The sequence below is a fragment of the Dendrobates tinctorius genome, unplaced genomic scaffold (assembly GCF_039654945.1).
Source record: "Dendrobates tinctorius isolate UK_male_01 unplaced genomic scaffold, ASM3965494v1 ptg000165l, whole genome shotgun sequence".
In the NCBI taxonomy this organism is placed as follows: domain Eukaryota; kingdom Metazoa; phylum Chordata; class Amphibia; order Anura; family Dendrobatidae; genus Dendrobates; species Dendrobates tinctorius.
In genome coordinates this window covers 1462149-1479177 of record NW_027361832.1, presented here as the reverse complement: position 1 = coordinate 1479177, position 17029 = coordinate 1462149, and the positions used below count along the sequence as shown (strand labels likewise).

Here is a 17029-nt window from a genome sequence, read left to right as displayed (position 1 = left end):
AGACAGGACTTTTTCCTGTTGACGATCCACCCGAAATCGGAAAGAGTGTCCAGAACGATTGACAAACTTTGGTGAGCCTGTTGAAATGAGGGAGCCCTGATCAGAATATCGTCTAGGTACGGGAAAAGAACGAGACCTCTGACTCTCAAAGCCATCAACGCAGCCACGATCTTTGTGAAGAGTCTGGGAGCGGTGGCAAGACCGAAGAGCAGTGCGACGAGCTGGTAGTGGTGCTGTCTGAGGAGAGAGGCGATAGCCGTAGAGAACCCCGGGATCAAGGCTGGATCCTTTGGAGGCCGGGATTCGAAGAAACGATCCCGGGGAGAGAGACTAACTGTATCTTGTATCCTGAGGATACGACATCCCTGACCCAAGCGTCCTCTACGGAGGCCAGCCAAACGTCCCTGAAGGAAGGAAGTCTGCCTCCCAATTGGAAAGGCTCCTCGCGTGTCCGACGATAGTCATGCTGAAGTAGACCGTCCAGATCCAGATCTGGACGGTCTGTCCTGGAAAGAGTGGGATCGCCAGGAAGGAGTGGGTCTGAAGGAAACTTTCTTTCTCTCCTGGCGAGCCTGCGGTCTCTGTTGGCTGGAGGAGTTGTCCGCCGTATTGAAACGGCGGAAAGTCCGAAAGGGTCGAAACTGACGCCTTAGTGGAGTTCTGCGAGGATTGGACTGAGGGAGGAGTGAACTCGTGCCTCCGGTGGCGTCCTTAATAATCTGGTCCAATTGGGACCCAAAGAGGCGCACCCCCTGAAAAGGCAGGTTAGTGAGGGACTTTTTAGAAGACAAGTCCGCTTGCCAGGCCTTTAGCCAAACTGTACGTCGAATTGCAACTACGTTGCTTGACGCCTGAACTGCACAGGATGCGGCATCCAAGGAAGCGGAAAGAAGATCTGATTGGCGAGATCGGCCAAACGCTCCGGTTGCGCCTTATCTAAGACGCCTTGACGAAGGTCGTCTGCCCACGTGGCTATGGCCTTTGCTGCCCAGGATGAAGCAAAGATTGGGCACACAGCCGCTGAAGCCGCTTCAAAGGCAGACTTCGCCAGGGATTCTATAATCCTGTCATTAGAATCCTTTAGGGACGCCACGCCTGAAAGCGGGAGAACCGTGTTATTGGAAAGCCTGGACACGGGCGGATCCACCGAGGGAGAGGCTGACCAGTTGTCCGTGAGCTCCTTAGCAAATGGGTAGAGTACGCCTAGACGTTTTCCTCTTTGAAAGCGTCTGGTCGGATCCTCTCTTTCCTTGGTAAAAATCTTCCCAAACTCGGAATGGGAAGGAAAAACCCTGGAGGGAGTTTCTGCCCGTCTGAACGAAACCTCCTGATCTGAGGATTTCGCAGGGGAGTCAGCAATATCGAAAGTATGATGGATCGCTGCAATGAGGTTCTGCACTGTGACCTTCATGTTTGCATGCTGGTCTGAATCCAGCTCTAAAATCCCCTCAGATGACCTGTCCGAAAGCGCTTCACCTGACTCGGGAGAGGAGGCACGAGAGGGAGGCTGCTGAGAAGGGCTATGCGGTGAGATGGGACTAGGAGAGGAATCCGGCTGGGCATCTTGCCTGGGTCTTTTGCGACTAACGCTGGCTGACTCAGATGGAACAATTTGGGACCTGCTTGGCCCTGCTGAAGACTCCAGGGGCAACTTATCAAGAACGGCCACCAGGGACTGAGACACCTTGGTGAGGTCTGCCACTGATTCAGATAGCGAGGAGGCCCAGCCAGGCATGGGGGGTTCACTCTCACCTGGAGCCGTAGATGGCTCCTGGACGGTGTCAGGCTGAATTGGGTTGCTACAATCCAGGCAGAGGGGAGTGGACTGGCCTGAGGGAAGTTTGCGATTGCACGAAGAACATGCAAAGAACTTGACTAAAGTGCAGGGGGGGGGGCAGTAGAGCGGGTACGATCAGACTTAGAGGTAGACATAGTGAAAAGCTGAGGTAATGCCGGAAGGTTGGGGGACAGAGGGCGGAGAAGGGGCAGTCTGCAGTGCAGAGCTACTCACGGTCCGGTGTCCCCAGAAGCGGTGCTCTGCGACCTGTCAGTGGATGCAGGTCAGAGCGAAATCCGGCCGATAGACCTCCTGAACGAAAAAACCAGCTGGCAGAAGATGATCCGGTGACGAGCTGGTGTCCGGCTAACAGGCTGGTAAAATGGCGCCTGCCTGAGAGAGAGCGCGCGTCCAGGAGAGGAGGGAGGGCGGAGCACATCGCAGGGTTAAAATTCACCGCCCTCTAGCCAATAGCAGGCTGGGCAGGTGAAGGACCTGGGAAGAGCGGGAGAGAAGCCCGCTTAGAAGAAAGGGGCGGGGGGCGTGGCCGCGACGCAGCGGTAGGCCCGAACTGAAGCCGGGGCCTAAATTAGTTGCGGCGGCCGCCTGTCAGCAGGGGGTCGGCGCGGAGGTCGGAAGAAGGGGACGCCGCATGCCGCTCTCAAGGGGCCAGCAAAAAAGAGCATGGTGTGCCTATAGATGTAGGGCGACTGCGTGCGACCGCAGCGCCCGCATCCCTGTGCCATTGAAGAGGCCCCCTGTCCGTCGGGAATGAGCAGCCAGGTAATAAACATTAAAAAAAAAAATCTATACTCTCCCATCCCCGATCCGTTACCTGGGTCTGAAGAAGTCCTGCGTCTCATCCAACCGACAGGCTCTGGTAGGCGAGTGGGAGGGAGACTGGCGACAAGGACCCCTGGAGTCGCCGGCACGTCTTGGTGTCGGCGTCCGTCTGGCTGGTCCTGCCGCGGAGAACTGCAAGGATACGGGGTGGCAGTACACGCCGTACTCGCAGACTCCATGTGGGAGTACAGATGTGACTTTTCACTCTGTATCCCTCCGTAGAACCTGTAAAGGAACGACGCACGACGAGGTAGATATGGGTCTAATGAAAGACCCGTGTCCACCTCCTACTGACACTAAGCTAAACTGAGGAAATTGGTGCCGATCGGTGGGGTGTATACTGCGGAGGAGGAGCTAACATTTTTTTGTGCATAGTGGCAGCCTCCTAGTGGCAGCAAAGCATACACCCATGGTCTCTGTGTCCCCCAATAAGGCGAGCGAAGGATTTTACGGGGAGTACACACAAATCCCTATTTTGCTTGGACACCTCCTTTTTAAAGAGGTTGTAGCCTGTCAGACAATGTTCTGCTCCGGCTGCAGTTTCTAAAAAAACTGCACTGTCCCCTCTCTTTCTTCGGGTCCACCAGTGAGTCTCCACCACCGCCCCTGATGTCTGGCATTGGCTGCTGTGCTGACGTCGCATTGACAGCACGGCAGTAAATCAATGAGTTAAGTGGCTGCTTTTGCAGACAGCCACTGAGCTCACTGATTGGCTGCTGTCTAGTCAACTTAATGCCAGCGCCACAGCCTATACTTGACATTGGGGGCCACGGTGGAGACTTTTGTTGGGGTGGGGGAGGAAATTATCCTGGGACAGTCATAATCGGAAAGGAGATAACCCTTTCCTTTTGAGGCCAAAATTCAGACATTTTGATTACCAACGGCAATGCATACACTGCCCACTGCTCTCCTAACTCAAACTTGACGGCCTCCCATATACTTATGAGGCTGTCAGGTTCGAGTCAGGAGACCTCAGTCCGTATTTAGACCGTGATTCACAGACATCTGTAGTCTCCATAGAAGTGTCTACTTGTATTATACAAGGTCACTGTTTCTGCTTGGAACTCTATTGTCTGTATAACTATGGACATATACCGTTTATACTCGTGTATAAGCCGACCCCCCCCCCCCCCTAATTTTGTCACAAAAAACTGGGAAAACTTATTGACTCGTGTATAAGCCTAGGGTGGAAAATGCCAAAGCTACTGCCCTTATAATGCTGCACGGTGAGCGGCCCCTTACAATGATGCACAGTTATTAGTGGCCCCTTATAATGCTGCCGCTGCCTCAATTTAAAAAAAAAAAAAAAACCTATATACTCACCTTGTCCCTGCTGCTGCTCCTCAGCATTGCCGGCTCTGCACAGTGACTGTTCAGGCAGAGGGCGCCTGCTAACTACATCATGGCCCCCTCTGACCTGAGCATCACTGCCAGAGGAAGCAAGACAGCAGAGTGACGCGCAGCGGTGGAACGGGGGACAGGTGAATATGGCTCCCTCCGCTATAGTCACCTCTCCTAGCTTGTCTCTTGCAGCCCCCATACTTATTCCATCTTCTCAGCGCTGTTCTTCCTGCGGTCACGTGGTGCCGCTCATTACATATGCGCATATGTAATTAGCGGCACCACGTGACCGCTGAAAGCAGGAAGAACAGCGCCGAGAAGATGGAATAAGCACGGGGGGGCTGCAAGAGACATGCTAGGAGAGGTGAGTATGATCTCCTACACCCCCGCCCGGCCGACCCCAGGTATATGACTCGCGTATAAGCCGAGAGGGGGACTTTCAGCCCCAAAAAATGGGCTGAATATCTCGGCTTATACGCGAGTATATACGGTAATAAAGTTTTTAATTTTACATGTTCATTTCTCCACAGCAATGATGCTCCGCTTGAAGTCTGCTATAAAATCTGCGCTTGTAACACAGTCCGTGACATCCTCCGGGGTGGGACCATCACTGTGCAGTTCCACCAGCTCTTCATGAAGCCTAGCAAAGAAAAAATAGATTATCTTCTCGAGGTATAACTTATTGAACACAAGTCTTTTGATCTTTGTCCTATAGCTTAAAGAGGTGTTGCCAGAGTCGGAGGTTACCTCCTGCAGTCAGAGAACTGGCCTCTACAGAGCTTTAGTGTTTTGGTGTCTTATGGATATTGTAAAATGATCTTTGCCAGGGATGGGTTCCCCTAAATCTCAGATATACACGTTTACTTTTTTACAGTAATTGTGAGCACAGGTTACTTCTGGCATGGTGGGTTATACTAGGACCTTTTTATATGTGAGCTCTATCTTTTTGATGGGGAGGAAATGCTACTGAGAATATAAACTGAAGTGGACAAGCATCAGACATGATGTTATATTGCTTTGTGTTTTAGGTGTGTTCCAGGTCTCTAAAGGTAGAAGAAGCCTCAGAGTCTGAAAGGCGAACTATGGCGTCATTTTTAAAGTAAGTTCTTTGATCACCACGAAGATGGAATAGTAAACCTTGTTCGTTTTTTTTTTTGGTTTTTTTTTTTTTTGTTTGTTTTTTTAGCATTCCACTAATTTATAGGGTTTTTTAGCTGGCACTGACTTGGGAAAACTCGCTTACAATGGAAAATTGCAACTCTGTGAAATTTACCATAATCTGATTTCTTCTCAAACATATTTTTATTTTTTTAAATCCAAAATGATTTTATGGAGTTATCAACAAAACAATAAAAGCACCAGATAACATGAGGACAGTGATGTTTACAAAAAGTAAAAGGTCAGATTATCATACAGCATATGAAGAGAGCATTTACCTGCAATCTTGGCTATAGATGAAAACTGCCCTAGTACACCAAGCCAACATAAAGGGGCCTAGCTGCATCCTGCAAGAAAAAAAGCTAAAAAGTGCAATAAAAGATGAAAAAAAATAATGCATATGATAAATGCATTAAATGAGGTATTGGTTGATATTTTGGCCAAAATAGATAAGCTCACAACCCAATGTCAAGTGTCCTCATGCTTGCGAGTCCTAACACTAGTTTCAAAAACAGCTAACGTAGAAAAATTGTTGGCTTGGTGTATTGGGGCGTCTGTCCCTGTGTGGTGCATGTATATAGTTCTGGGCAGCCCGCCTGATAATACTATGGGCGTCATCAATGGGCTGTAAGCCGGACACTTTGCATTACACGTACCTGTGTGACTGGCGTCCTACTCAAGCCCTATTTGTGTGAATTTTTTTCTACTAGGCAGCCAACCCCTCCATAATTTGATAGGTGTGTAGGTGGATGTTTCCATCAGTAGTTTGCACCTCTACTGCCCCCTGCCTTTATTAGTGGGGGCCTGCTGCATCCTGCTAGTGCATTTGTCATCTGAGTGGCAAAATGGCTTTTTGTGATTTGTGTGTGTGTTTTTTTTTTTTTTGTTTTTTGTTTTTTTTTTTTTTTATACGTAGTCCCACTGTGGGACATGTATAATTTTTATTTTGACTAATGATCTCATACACTGCAGAACTTGTGTACTGCAGTCCATGAGACTGTGTCTCACTAACTGTGCCGGTGAGTCCCAGCTTATAGCTTGGTCTCCCATGCCACCGTACCCTAGAGTCCTCACGTGACCTCAGGTTAGCATGGTAACCATCAGCACCTGCGATTGTCATCGCAGGTGTTTGATGGTTACAAAGTGGGTTTTGTAATTCCCTTGCAACCAACTAAATACCGCTGTCGCTATTGACAGCGATATTTAAGCGGTTAATCGGACAATGACGTCAGCGCTGTTTTGGCGTCTGGCTCACGTGTCATACAACTGCATAAGAGCCCCAGGACCACGAGTGCCGACACAGCTGGAATATAAAAAAAGGGGGAGACAGAAGCGCACAATAGGGTCTTATCCAATGATATAAACGTTTCACAGATATGGATCCACTCACCTGGTTCAGTTGTGTGGAACACAACAACCATAAGCACAAATGGGTAGGATCCGATGAACTGCAGCAATCAGCCGGTCACTAGAATTGCATATATAGGAAGGAGAGAAATCCGGCTTTCAGGATCGCGCTGTTCCAGTCCAAAGTTCACAAGGAGTTAATCCAAGGACCAAGCAGTGATTATAACTTTCTTTTTATTCCATAAACTACGCGTTTCGTGTACACACTGTACACTTCCTCAGGAGCAAAGTTACACTGGCATCACATTCCATTCTCCTTATATACTAACTCCCCCAGGAAGTGAGGTAGGTGCTCATTGCACTTAAAAAAAAATTCACACATAACTATCAACATAATGTAAAATCACAAAAATCACTAAAATTCATCTATAAAACACACTTCTATAAAAACACACATATGTAAAACTTCACACTAGAAAAAATGTAAAACATTATAATAAAATTATGATTATACTCAATAAAAATCTAAAATTCTTGGTACATCATATCAATTAGCAGAACAACATACACAAATCTCTTATATAACCGCACTTATATTTTCCTTTCAGTATTAACCCTTCATTCAACATATACTTTTACTTTCCTTATATTTCAGGCAGATGATCATATACTAATTAATGTATGTACGCCTATGCGGATTCGATCCTGCACAGCAGACCCATGCTCTGCACTCAAGAAACGTTTCTGTTCTCTCAGCCAAAGGCTCCACATCTCCAGAGCTGTCAGTTCCTTTTCAAGGCACCAGCCAACTGTTCCAATCATAGTAAAATACCGCCGATTGTATCTCTTTATATGTTAGCGATATGATCATTCCCTTGCTGTAATGTTATAGCATGGACATCACACAATTATCAGATGCCAATACTACTCTAATCCTTAGCAGACAAATATGCAGAGCACCAAAATTATTTAAAGATGTCAGATATTTCATTTAAACCGTATGGTTGTAGAGTCTGCAACCTATGAATCCAGTAAATTTCCTTTCTCATCAGAATGACACTCTTGTTCACAGTGTCTTCTGAAACATAATCAATTGGGGCCACTTTAATACATGGTTTCTTCCCATGTTTTATAGTGCAATGTTTTGATACTCCATGGAACATAAAACCTTCAATTATATTATGTCTGTGCGAATTCATGCGGTTATGCGGTTCTTGTGTGGTTTTACCCACATACTGTAAACCACGTTCGCATTCTATCAGATATATCACAAAACTATTTTTACAATTCAGGGAAAACTTTATATCAAACACCTTATTATTCTGAATTGATCTGAATGTGGTCATATTATGCATAATCATGCCACAACACAGACACCGAGCGGTATTACATTTAAAGACTCCTGGTTTTTTGCATTGTTCATCCCTAATTTTTTCTTTTTTCAGGTGACTGGGGGCCAGTATATTTCTAAGAGTAGAGGATCTTTTAAAGGTTAGTCCTGGTTTATTCGGTAGCATACTCCCCAACACTGGATCATTAAGAAGAACAGACCAATGATCCTGTAAAATATTCCTAATTTTTTGATTTTGTTTAGTAAAATTAGTTAAAAAGTTTAAGGAGAAACTATCATTCTCTTTTTCTTTTTTTCTTAGGATTTACTAGGTCCATCTGTTCCAAACCTGCGCACTCATTATATGCTTTTTCTAGCAGTTTTTTTGGGTAGTTTTTCTCAATAAACCTATTTTTCAATTCCTTGGCTTGTGATACAAAATCTGACTCTAAACTACAATTTTTCTTAATCCTTTTATACTGGTTCTTCAGGACATTGATTAACCATTTATAATAATGGCCACTATTAAAATCTAACAAACTATTTGCATCACACTTCTTAAAAAAGTTTTAGTAAAAATCTTCCCTTCTGAATGGAAAATGGTCAGATCCAAATAATCTATACTCTCCATATTATATACCCATGAAAAGGTGAGACCCCAATCATTCCTCTGAATGCTCTCCAGAAATTGTTCTATGTTATTACATTTATTATCAAAGACTATCATTAGGTCATCTATGTACCGTTTAAAAAATATAATATGCTCTGAAAAAATGGAATTTTCTATATAAATGAATTAAAAAATGGCCATAAATAGGTTAGCGAAAGTTGGCGCTACCGCTACTTTCGAACCCATTGCGGTTCCGACTTGTTGGTGATATAGTTTTCCCTGAAAGTCAAAAAAATTATTATGCAGTATAAACTTCATGCTATCCATTAAAAAGGCTTTCTGATTCAATGGTAAACGGGCATCTTCTTTCACATATCTCCCAAAACAATACAATCCTAGATCATGTCTAATATTTGAATAGAGGGATGCAACATCTATAGTCAGAAACATGTATGAATCTTTCCACACTATAGCCTTCATCAAATGAATCAGCTGGGCAGAATCCCTAAGAAAACTTTTCACAGACATCACATGGAAATACATTATATTATCTACATACGCTGCCAATCCTGACGTGAGAGAACCTATGCCAGAAATGATGGGCCTCCCTGGGGGGTTGTTTTGATCCTTATGAATCTTAGGAAGATGATAGAAAAAACCCTAGGGGGATTTTTCATAGTCAGAAAATTATATTCATTTTTATTTAAAATCCCCTCCTTTTTTCCAGTTGCAATTAATTTATTATATTCAGTTACCGCACTCTTATAAATATCCATTGTGACCACTTTATATGTATTCTCATCATTGAATATTCTATATGCCTCTTTCAAATATTCCTTCCTATATTGGATTACAACTCCCCCCCCCCCCCCCCTTATCAGCTGGTCTAATAACCACCTCTGTGTTCTCTTTCAGACTTTTAACAGCCTCCCTTTCTGCTTTAGTCATATTTCTTTCATTTTTATAATCTGCAGGATTTATATTCTCAAAATCCTTCAGTACTAAATCAGAAAATGTTTTTAAATGGTGTCCCTGGTTCTGTATCGGGTAAAAATTAGATTTATTCCTCAATGTAGTGTGTAATATTCCATTTTCAGTCTGCTGTAATGAAACTTCCTCATCTAAAGACACTTTATCGGTCGTCCATGACAGCACCACCTGAGAGAGGGTATCCGCCCTTCAGGAACAGGAAACCTACAGATACAAAAGGGTGGCACCTCTCCCACGCATCAGTTGGTTTCCTGTTCCTAGAGGACGGGACTTCCTTCAGATCGTCCATCATGGCGTCGTCGAGGGATTCCCAGGCCGGCTGACCGACTCAGGTAGCGGGGGGATCTCCTACCTCGGTCAAGCTCGGGGTACCTGGAAGCGCCACGGTGGGGCCCGGGTAGGTCGCCACGGCAGTGGTTAGAGCAGGCGGAGCAAAGGGTCCGGTGGACAGCCGTCTCCAGAATGCGGGCACCAGGTATGTATGCAGGCCCCTCCTGATGCGTTTTCCCCCGGGGTCCGGTCTCAAACCCCCTCCGGCCGGGTCGGCGGTTGCGTCCGGTCGCCAAGCGCAGGCTGGCGCGCATGGGGGCGGCGGGCATACCGGAGCCGGGGGCGCCGTGCCGGCTCCTTTCCGCGCGCTCCCGCGGCCTCTGACGCGCGGCGGAAGTGACGCGGTGGAAGGGGCGGGGCCGGGAACGCCAAAACCGGAAGTCGGGTGCCGGCCGCCTTCCTAGTGTGCGCCGCGTGTGCGCGGCGATCCGGGGGGACGCGCGGTACCCGAGGCGGTGGGGGGGACGGTTCATGCGGGGGAAGGTCGCGGGAGGGTTCCTGGGGGAGGTGCCGCGCCAGTGCCCTGCTGACCGGATACTGGGAGGCTTTAAAGGGCAGGAGGTGATGCTGCCGGGGTGCTTCTGAAGGCCCAGCGATGGATGACAGAACCCCCATAGAGCAGCAGGACGTGCAGGAGCACCCACAGAAGGAGGCCTCGGTGAAGCCTCATACGAGTGGAAGCGGACGAGTGAGCAGAGCCGCAGAAGTTCCTCCAGTCTAAAGGATTCCCCCTGCCTCCCTCCGTGAACCGTTTACCTGCCTCATCTGCATGGGTAAGAGATCTCCGTGAATGTACCCTGATGCAGTGTTCCCTTATGCTGGTTTCGCAGGGGAGGAAAGCTACGGTAAAACAGAAGCACAGGGAATGTGCGCTCTGTAGTTGCCCCTTACCAGACGGCCACCCCAAAAGACTATGTCAGCCATGTGTGCGACAGACGGTAGGGGTTGGAAGGGGACGGGGGCCCAGGCATAGACTGACAGGCCCTTGCACTCTCCCCCATCCTTACAGGGACAGAGATGAAGGCCCTATCTAAAAGGGACTCTTCCAGGGGGAGAGAATTTAGTTTCTCAGGGTCGGAGTCCTCAGCTGCCCCTAGGAACAATTACTCCTCGGATTCCCCGGCCTCCACTTCATCCTCTTCGGATGAAGACTCAAGCCGATTCTGCTTCCCATTAGACCAGATGGACAAGCTAGTTAAAGCAATAAGGTCCACCATGGCAGTAGCAGACTCAAAGCCAGAGCTTTCGGCACAGGTAATGTTCGGAGGTCTAGATCCCAGGAAACACAAAGCTTTTCCATTAAATGATAAGGTCCAGAGCCTGATAGAAAGGGAATGGAAGAGACCCGAAAAAAAGGGGCTCCTTACCACCTGCCTTCAAACGGAGGTACCCATTTGATGACCCAGTGGTAAACAGATGGGATAAGGCCCCTAAGCTGGACGCGGCAGTAGCCAAAGCCTCCAAAAAGTCCTCCATACCGTTCGATGATATGGCCTCCTTAAAAGACCCGCTGGATAAAAAAGCGGATTCCTTTCTTAAGGGAACATGGGAGATGTCAGCAGGCGCCCTAAGACCAGCGATAGCTGCCACTTGTATAGCCAGATCCGTGATGGTCTGGCTAGATCAACTAGATTCCCATCTGAAGGACGGAGCCCCAAGAGCATCCAGTCGGAAAACTCTACCGATCATCCAGAGTGCTGCGGTTTTCTTGGCTGATGCCTCAGCAGACTCGGCAAGGATGGCGGCTAGATCAGCTGGGTTATCAAACGCAGCTCGAAGGGCCCTCTGGTTAAAATGCTGGCCAGGAGATATCCAGGCCAGGTCACGACTCTGCTCCATTCCATATGAGGGGAATATCTGTTTGGCCCCGTCCTGGACGAACTTTTAGAGAAAGCCGGGAACGATAAAAAGAAGTTCCCCAGCCTCCCGAATCCTTCTTATAGACGCCCCTTCACCAGGAAAGGATATTTCCATAGAAGGCCGTCCAGAGATCAGGCAGATGGGACGACAAAAGGAGGAGAGGTACAGGTTTCATGTTCGGAGGAGGGGGGCGCCAGGAATGTCCATCACGTGACACTAAAAAACCGCCCCAATGACTAGATGCTGTGGGGGGAGACTAGCTGCCTTCTACCCAGCCTGGTCGCTGATCTCTAGCAGCAACTGGATACTGGGGGTGATAGCTGCGGGTTTACGACTAGAGTTCACCCGGGTTCCCCTAGATCGATTTAAGGTCACCCCTCTCAGGTCTTCCACATCAGAACAAGCTGCCCTGGAGGCCGAGGTTCATGAGCTTTGCCACAAGAAAGTCCTGACTATGGTTCCAGAGGGAGAAAGGGGGAAAGGTTTCTACTCCCCTCTGTTCCTGGTCCGCAAGCCAGACGGCTCCTTTAGGACTATAATTAATCTCAAGTCCCTCAAACGATTTCTTGGTTATACGGCCGTTCAAAATGGAAACAATTCAACAATAAAGTTGTTGTTTCAAAACTGCTTTATGGTGGTGTTAGATTTAAAAGATGCATACTACCATATACCCATTCATACAGCCCATCAGCGCTTCCTCAGAGTAGCGGTTCAGTTAAATGGGTCAGTTGAACATTTCCAATATGCGGCCCTCCCCTTTGGGGTGGCAGTCGCTCCCCGGGTGTTTACTAAAGTGGTGGCGGAAGTTATGGCCCATCTACGTGAATCTAACATTCTAGTAGTCCCCTACTTAGATGACTTCCTGATTATAGGGAAAACGGCAAAACATTGTAAGGAACAGCTACAGAGGGCAATGTCGGCCCTAGAGCGGTTAGGTTGGCTGCTTAATATCAAAAAATCTCGGTTACAGCCGATGAGAATTCAGCAATTTTTAGGCCTGATTCTAGATTCTGAGAAACAGGCTGCCTCCGGAGAAGCTTGTTCGCCTACACTATCAGATCCTAAACGCTGCCAATAACCCCACCATGTCCCTCAGGAAAGCCATGTCCCTTCTGGGTTCCCTTTCCTCCTGTATCCGGCGGTCCAGTGGGCCCAGTTTCATTTAAGAACACTACAGGGGAGGTCTTACTGCATCAAAAAATCCTTGGAGGTTACTTGGAGGGCCAGCTAACCTTGTCCCGAAACACAAGGGAGTCCCTAGAGTGGTGGCTAGAAAAGGATAATTTGTCCAGAGGGGTTCCCTGGGAGTGTGACATATCCCCCATAGTCACTACGGATGCTAGCCCTTCCGGTTGGGGGGCTCATATTGGTGAAGTCCTAGTCCAGGGCCTATGGGACCATCACCAGATAAAAATGTCATCTAATTTGAAAAGAACTGACAGCAGTAGGGCAGGCAGCTAAGAAGTTACTTATGTATCTGCAGGGCCATCATGTGCGAGTGTTCTCCGACAATCAGGTCACAGTGGCTTATGTCAACCACCAAGGTGGGACTCGTTCCAAACCCCTGAGGAATGTGGCAGAACGGTTGTTCCAACTAGCAGAACAGCCATTCTAAGCTGAATGTGCATGCCCTCGTCAGAGCGCAGCCGTTAAGCAGCTTGAGGCCGGGCCAGTACCGGCATGGGAGACTGGCTGGGAATCCCTTGTCCTGTTGACATAAATGCCGCAACCTACTAAAACAAGGAGAATGGTCCCTAAACAATTCGATCTTCGACCTGATTATACAAAAATGGAGACAGCCAGAGGTAGATCTCTTCGCCACCAAGGAAAACAGGAAATTAAGACTATTCTGCTCCCTAAATCCCAGAGAGAACCCCCTGGCGGTAGATGCCTTTCTGATAAAGCGGGACTTCAGGCTAGCATACGCCTTCCCTCCCCTATCGCTACTACCCTTGGTGTTGAGAAAAATCAAGAGAGACAGAGCAAGGGTCATAGTCATTGCTCCATTTTTGCCCAGGAGGGCATGGTTCTCATGCCTCAGGACCATGTCGGTGTCCGATCCTTGGGTTCTTCCGGACATCCCGGATCTCCTATCCCACGGCCCAGTCTTCCACCCTCAGGTGGCTGGCCTACATCTGACGGCGTGGAGTTTGAGCGGGCACTCTTAAAAGAAAAAGACTTCTCCCCAGACTTGATTAACACCCTACTTAAGAATAGGAAGGCCATTACTACCAAGATCTATGCTAGAATTTGGAAGAAGTTCCTGCAGCGCTCTGAAATAGTTGCTGGGGGTTCAACTCCAATAAATCAGATCTTAGAGTTTCTTCAGAAAGGTCTGGATATGGGACTTTCCACTAAGTACAAGTATCAGCTTTGGGGGCTCTCTTTAGCTGCAACATCGCAGGTAATTACTGGATCAGTAGGTTCATTAAGGCAGCAGGTAGGTCCAGGCCAGTAGTGAAGGATAGATTCATGCCATGGGACTTGAATCTAGTCCTTACGGCCATGACGGAAGCTCCATTCGAACCTATTTCATCAGCTTCCATTAAAAATCTGTCCCTCAAAGTAGCCTTCCTGGTAGCTCTAACCTCAGCTCGCAGAGTAAGCGACATCCAGGCATTATTTAGGCGTCCTCCTTATATACAGGTTAGGACGGGTAATACTCAGACCTGATCCGGCGTACTTACCTAAAGTGGTTTCTAACTTTCATAGGACTCAAGAAATAGTCCTTCCATCCTTCCTCCCTAATCCAGCTAATGAGAAGGAAGAAAAACTACATACCCTGGATGTTAGGAAATGCCTCATAGAATATCTGGCAGCTACCGATCCTTGGAAGAAAGATAATGCCCTATTTATTTCCCACCAAGGCCCTAGGAAAGGTTGTAGAGTGTCAAAAAATACACTAGCCAGGTGGATTAGAGAAGCAATTTCTGTAGCATACACTTCAAAAGGCAGGTCGCCACCTGGGAAGCTGAGGGCGCATTCCACCAGAGCCATGGCGACCTCGTGAGCCGAGAGATCAGAAGTCTCCATCGACCAGATACAGTATGTAAGGCGGCTACTTGGTCCTCTCCGAGCACCTTTTATAGTCATTATAGGCTAGACCTGGGTGCTTCCACAGACCTCTCTTTTGGTGTAAGGGTGCTGCAGGCTGTGGTCCCTCCCTAAATAGTTATTACTCTCTGTAATTCTCTCAGGTGGTGCTGTCATGGACGACCGATAAAGTCTTAGTTACTCACCGGTTAACGGTATTTTTCGGAGTCCATGACAGCACCCGTATATTCCCTCCCTTTTAGTCTATTTTGGGTGTGCACTCCTTCCTCTTATACGTACACAGGTAATTTAAATAGTCGTGTATAGTATTGTATATAAGTTATGCTATTAACCATTGTGGTCCTCTGTGCTCTGTAATCCAACTAATGCGTGGGAGAGGTGCCGCCCTTTTGTATCTGTAGGTTTCCTGTTCCTGAAGGGCGGATACCCTCTCTCAGGTGGTGCTGTCATGGACTCCGAAAAATACCGTTAACCGGTGAGTAACTAAGACTTTTTTGCTATCCTGTGTCAGGAAGTGTCTTTTTACTGTTAATTTTCTGATAAAAGTTTGCAAATCAATAAAAAGATCCAGTTCCTGTGAATTCGTGACAGGACAAAAGGATAATCCTTTTTGCAACACAGAAATTTCTGCTGTATTTAATATGGTAGATGATAAATTAAAAATATTATTTATTATTTTGTTTTCTGGTGTCTGTATCTTTATTCTGTTTTGTTGCGTTTGCCCCCCCTCTGCAGCCTCTGTAACACTTTTTCTTTTTCTTGGCTGGTTTGAAAAAAAGTGCGTTATTACATTCTGCTGGTTTTTTCCCTTCACTAAAAAAGACGGTATATCATCTTGAAAGGATTGTTTGTCCTTTTGTTCACTACTGTTAAATTTTGGAAGAAAAGGGACCAAACTGCTCTGATTTTTAGAGTTATCAATAATACACATTTTGTTCAACTCTTGTGAGTTGTCACATACAATGGACTCCTTCTCTGCAACTGCAATATCTGTCGCTCCCACAATTAAATTATCATCCAACCCCACTTGGGGGAGAATATAAATATTTTGTCTATGATCATCAATTTTATCCAGGAGATTGCTCTTCATGTTATCTGAAAAATTAATCATATCCGGGGGTTCAATCCTCATAGGAGTCATAGGAGGTGGCAAGCTTTTATTTCCATCTTTCCTATTCACCTGTTTTTTATCCTGATTTTTCCCACTTCTCTTTATTGCATCTATTTGTTCTATTATTTTCTTAATCTGCATCTGTGAGTTTATAACTTCCCCAGTAACATTAGTATTATTGGTGGTATTTATATCAACTATTTTTACTAGTGCACCCAAATCATTATTTCTTGAATTATCCGTCACATCCATTTTGTCATTGTCACTATTGTCACTAATGATCCGCGGTTCGCTTATATCAGCTGTCATATCATTAATATTTTCATTTCCATTTTTATTTTCATTTTTATTCTTATTAGTGTAATTTTCAGTAATCACTGTTTCACATAAACCCGTCTGTTTTACTTGTGCATCAGTGTTTTTGGGGACCTCACTTACTATAGTTTCAAAAGAAGGTTTTTGTGTAATCTTCAAATTAGTCTTTGTAAAATTTGGAGTATTTTCACTATAAAAAATTTTTTTATTTCCATTTCTGGGTGTACGTGTAGGCACCATAGGAATTTGTGGGGTGTTTTTCTGTATATTCCCATCTCCCTTATTCACATTCATTATATTGTTCCCACTATCTAGTGTGTTTTTATCAACACTATTCGCTTTCTTATTATCATCTCTATCTCTATATAGTTTGCGTGCCTTTCTCTTAATTATTTCTTGTTCAGCTTGTAAGAGCCTAGAGGCCCTTTTACATTTAGCGATGCACCAGCGATCCAACCAGAGATCCGACCCGGTCAGGATCGCTGGTGCATCGCTAAATGATCGCTAGTGAGCTTTCATACAGAAAGATCTCACAGCGATGCAGCAGCGACGCAGCGCACGATACTTACCATTCACACACAGCGATCCTGCGTCCTCCCGCCCGCCTCCACGCGTCGCTGGACGTCACAGCAGGAAGCCCAGCAGGAAGCAGACGACGAGAAATGGAGCCGGACATTCTCGCGCGATCAGCGATGAGCAGCGGGGGAGCCGGTCGCTGGTAAGTATCACACATAGCGATATCGCTAGCAATATCGCTATAACGTCACAAAACCAGTGACGTTATAGCGATATTGCTAGCGATATCGCTTAGTGTAAAACCCCCTTAGATGTAATAGCTGTGTTAATCCTATTAAATTCCGGGTGTGTCCCAAAATGAAGGAGTTCTAATGATAAATTAGAAATCCTTTCTACTAATGTCTCTGCCAAAGACGTTCTTTTTTTAAAAAGTAGTTGAAGTAAACC

The 17029-nt window shown here is 46.5% G+C and overlaps 1 protein-coding gene across 3 annotated transcripts in view; it reads left to right on the top strand.

Annotated features, from left to right (window-relative positions):
* The window catches only part of INTS8 (integrator complex subunit 8), a 131354-nt gene that overhangs the window by 27077 nt on the left and 87248 nt on the right, over positions 1-17029 (top strand). For all 3 annotated transcript variants that reach the window (XM_073550408.1, XM_073550407.1, XM_073550409.1), the window contains exons 11-12: positions 4492-4633; positions 4990-5060. In XM_073550408.1, coding sequence (XP_073406509.1) covers positions 4492-4633; positions 4990-5060 — 213 coding nt within the window. The remainder of the gene's footprint in view (positions 1-4491; positions 4634-4989; positions 5061-17029) is intronic.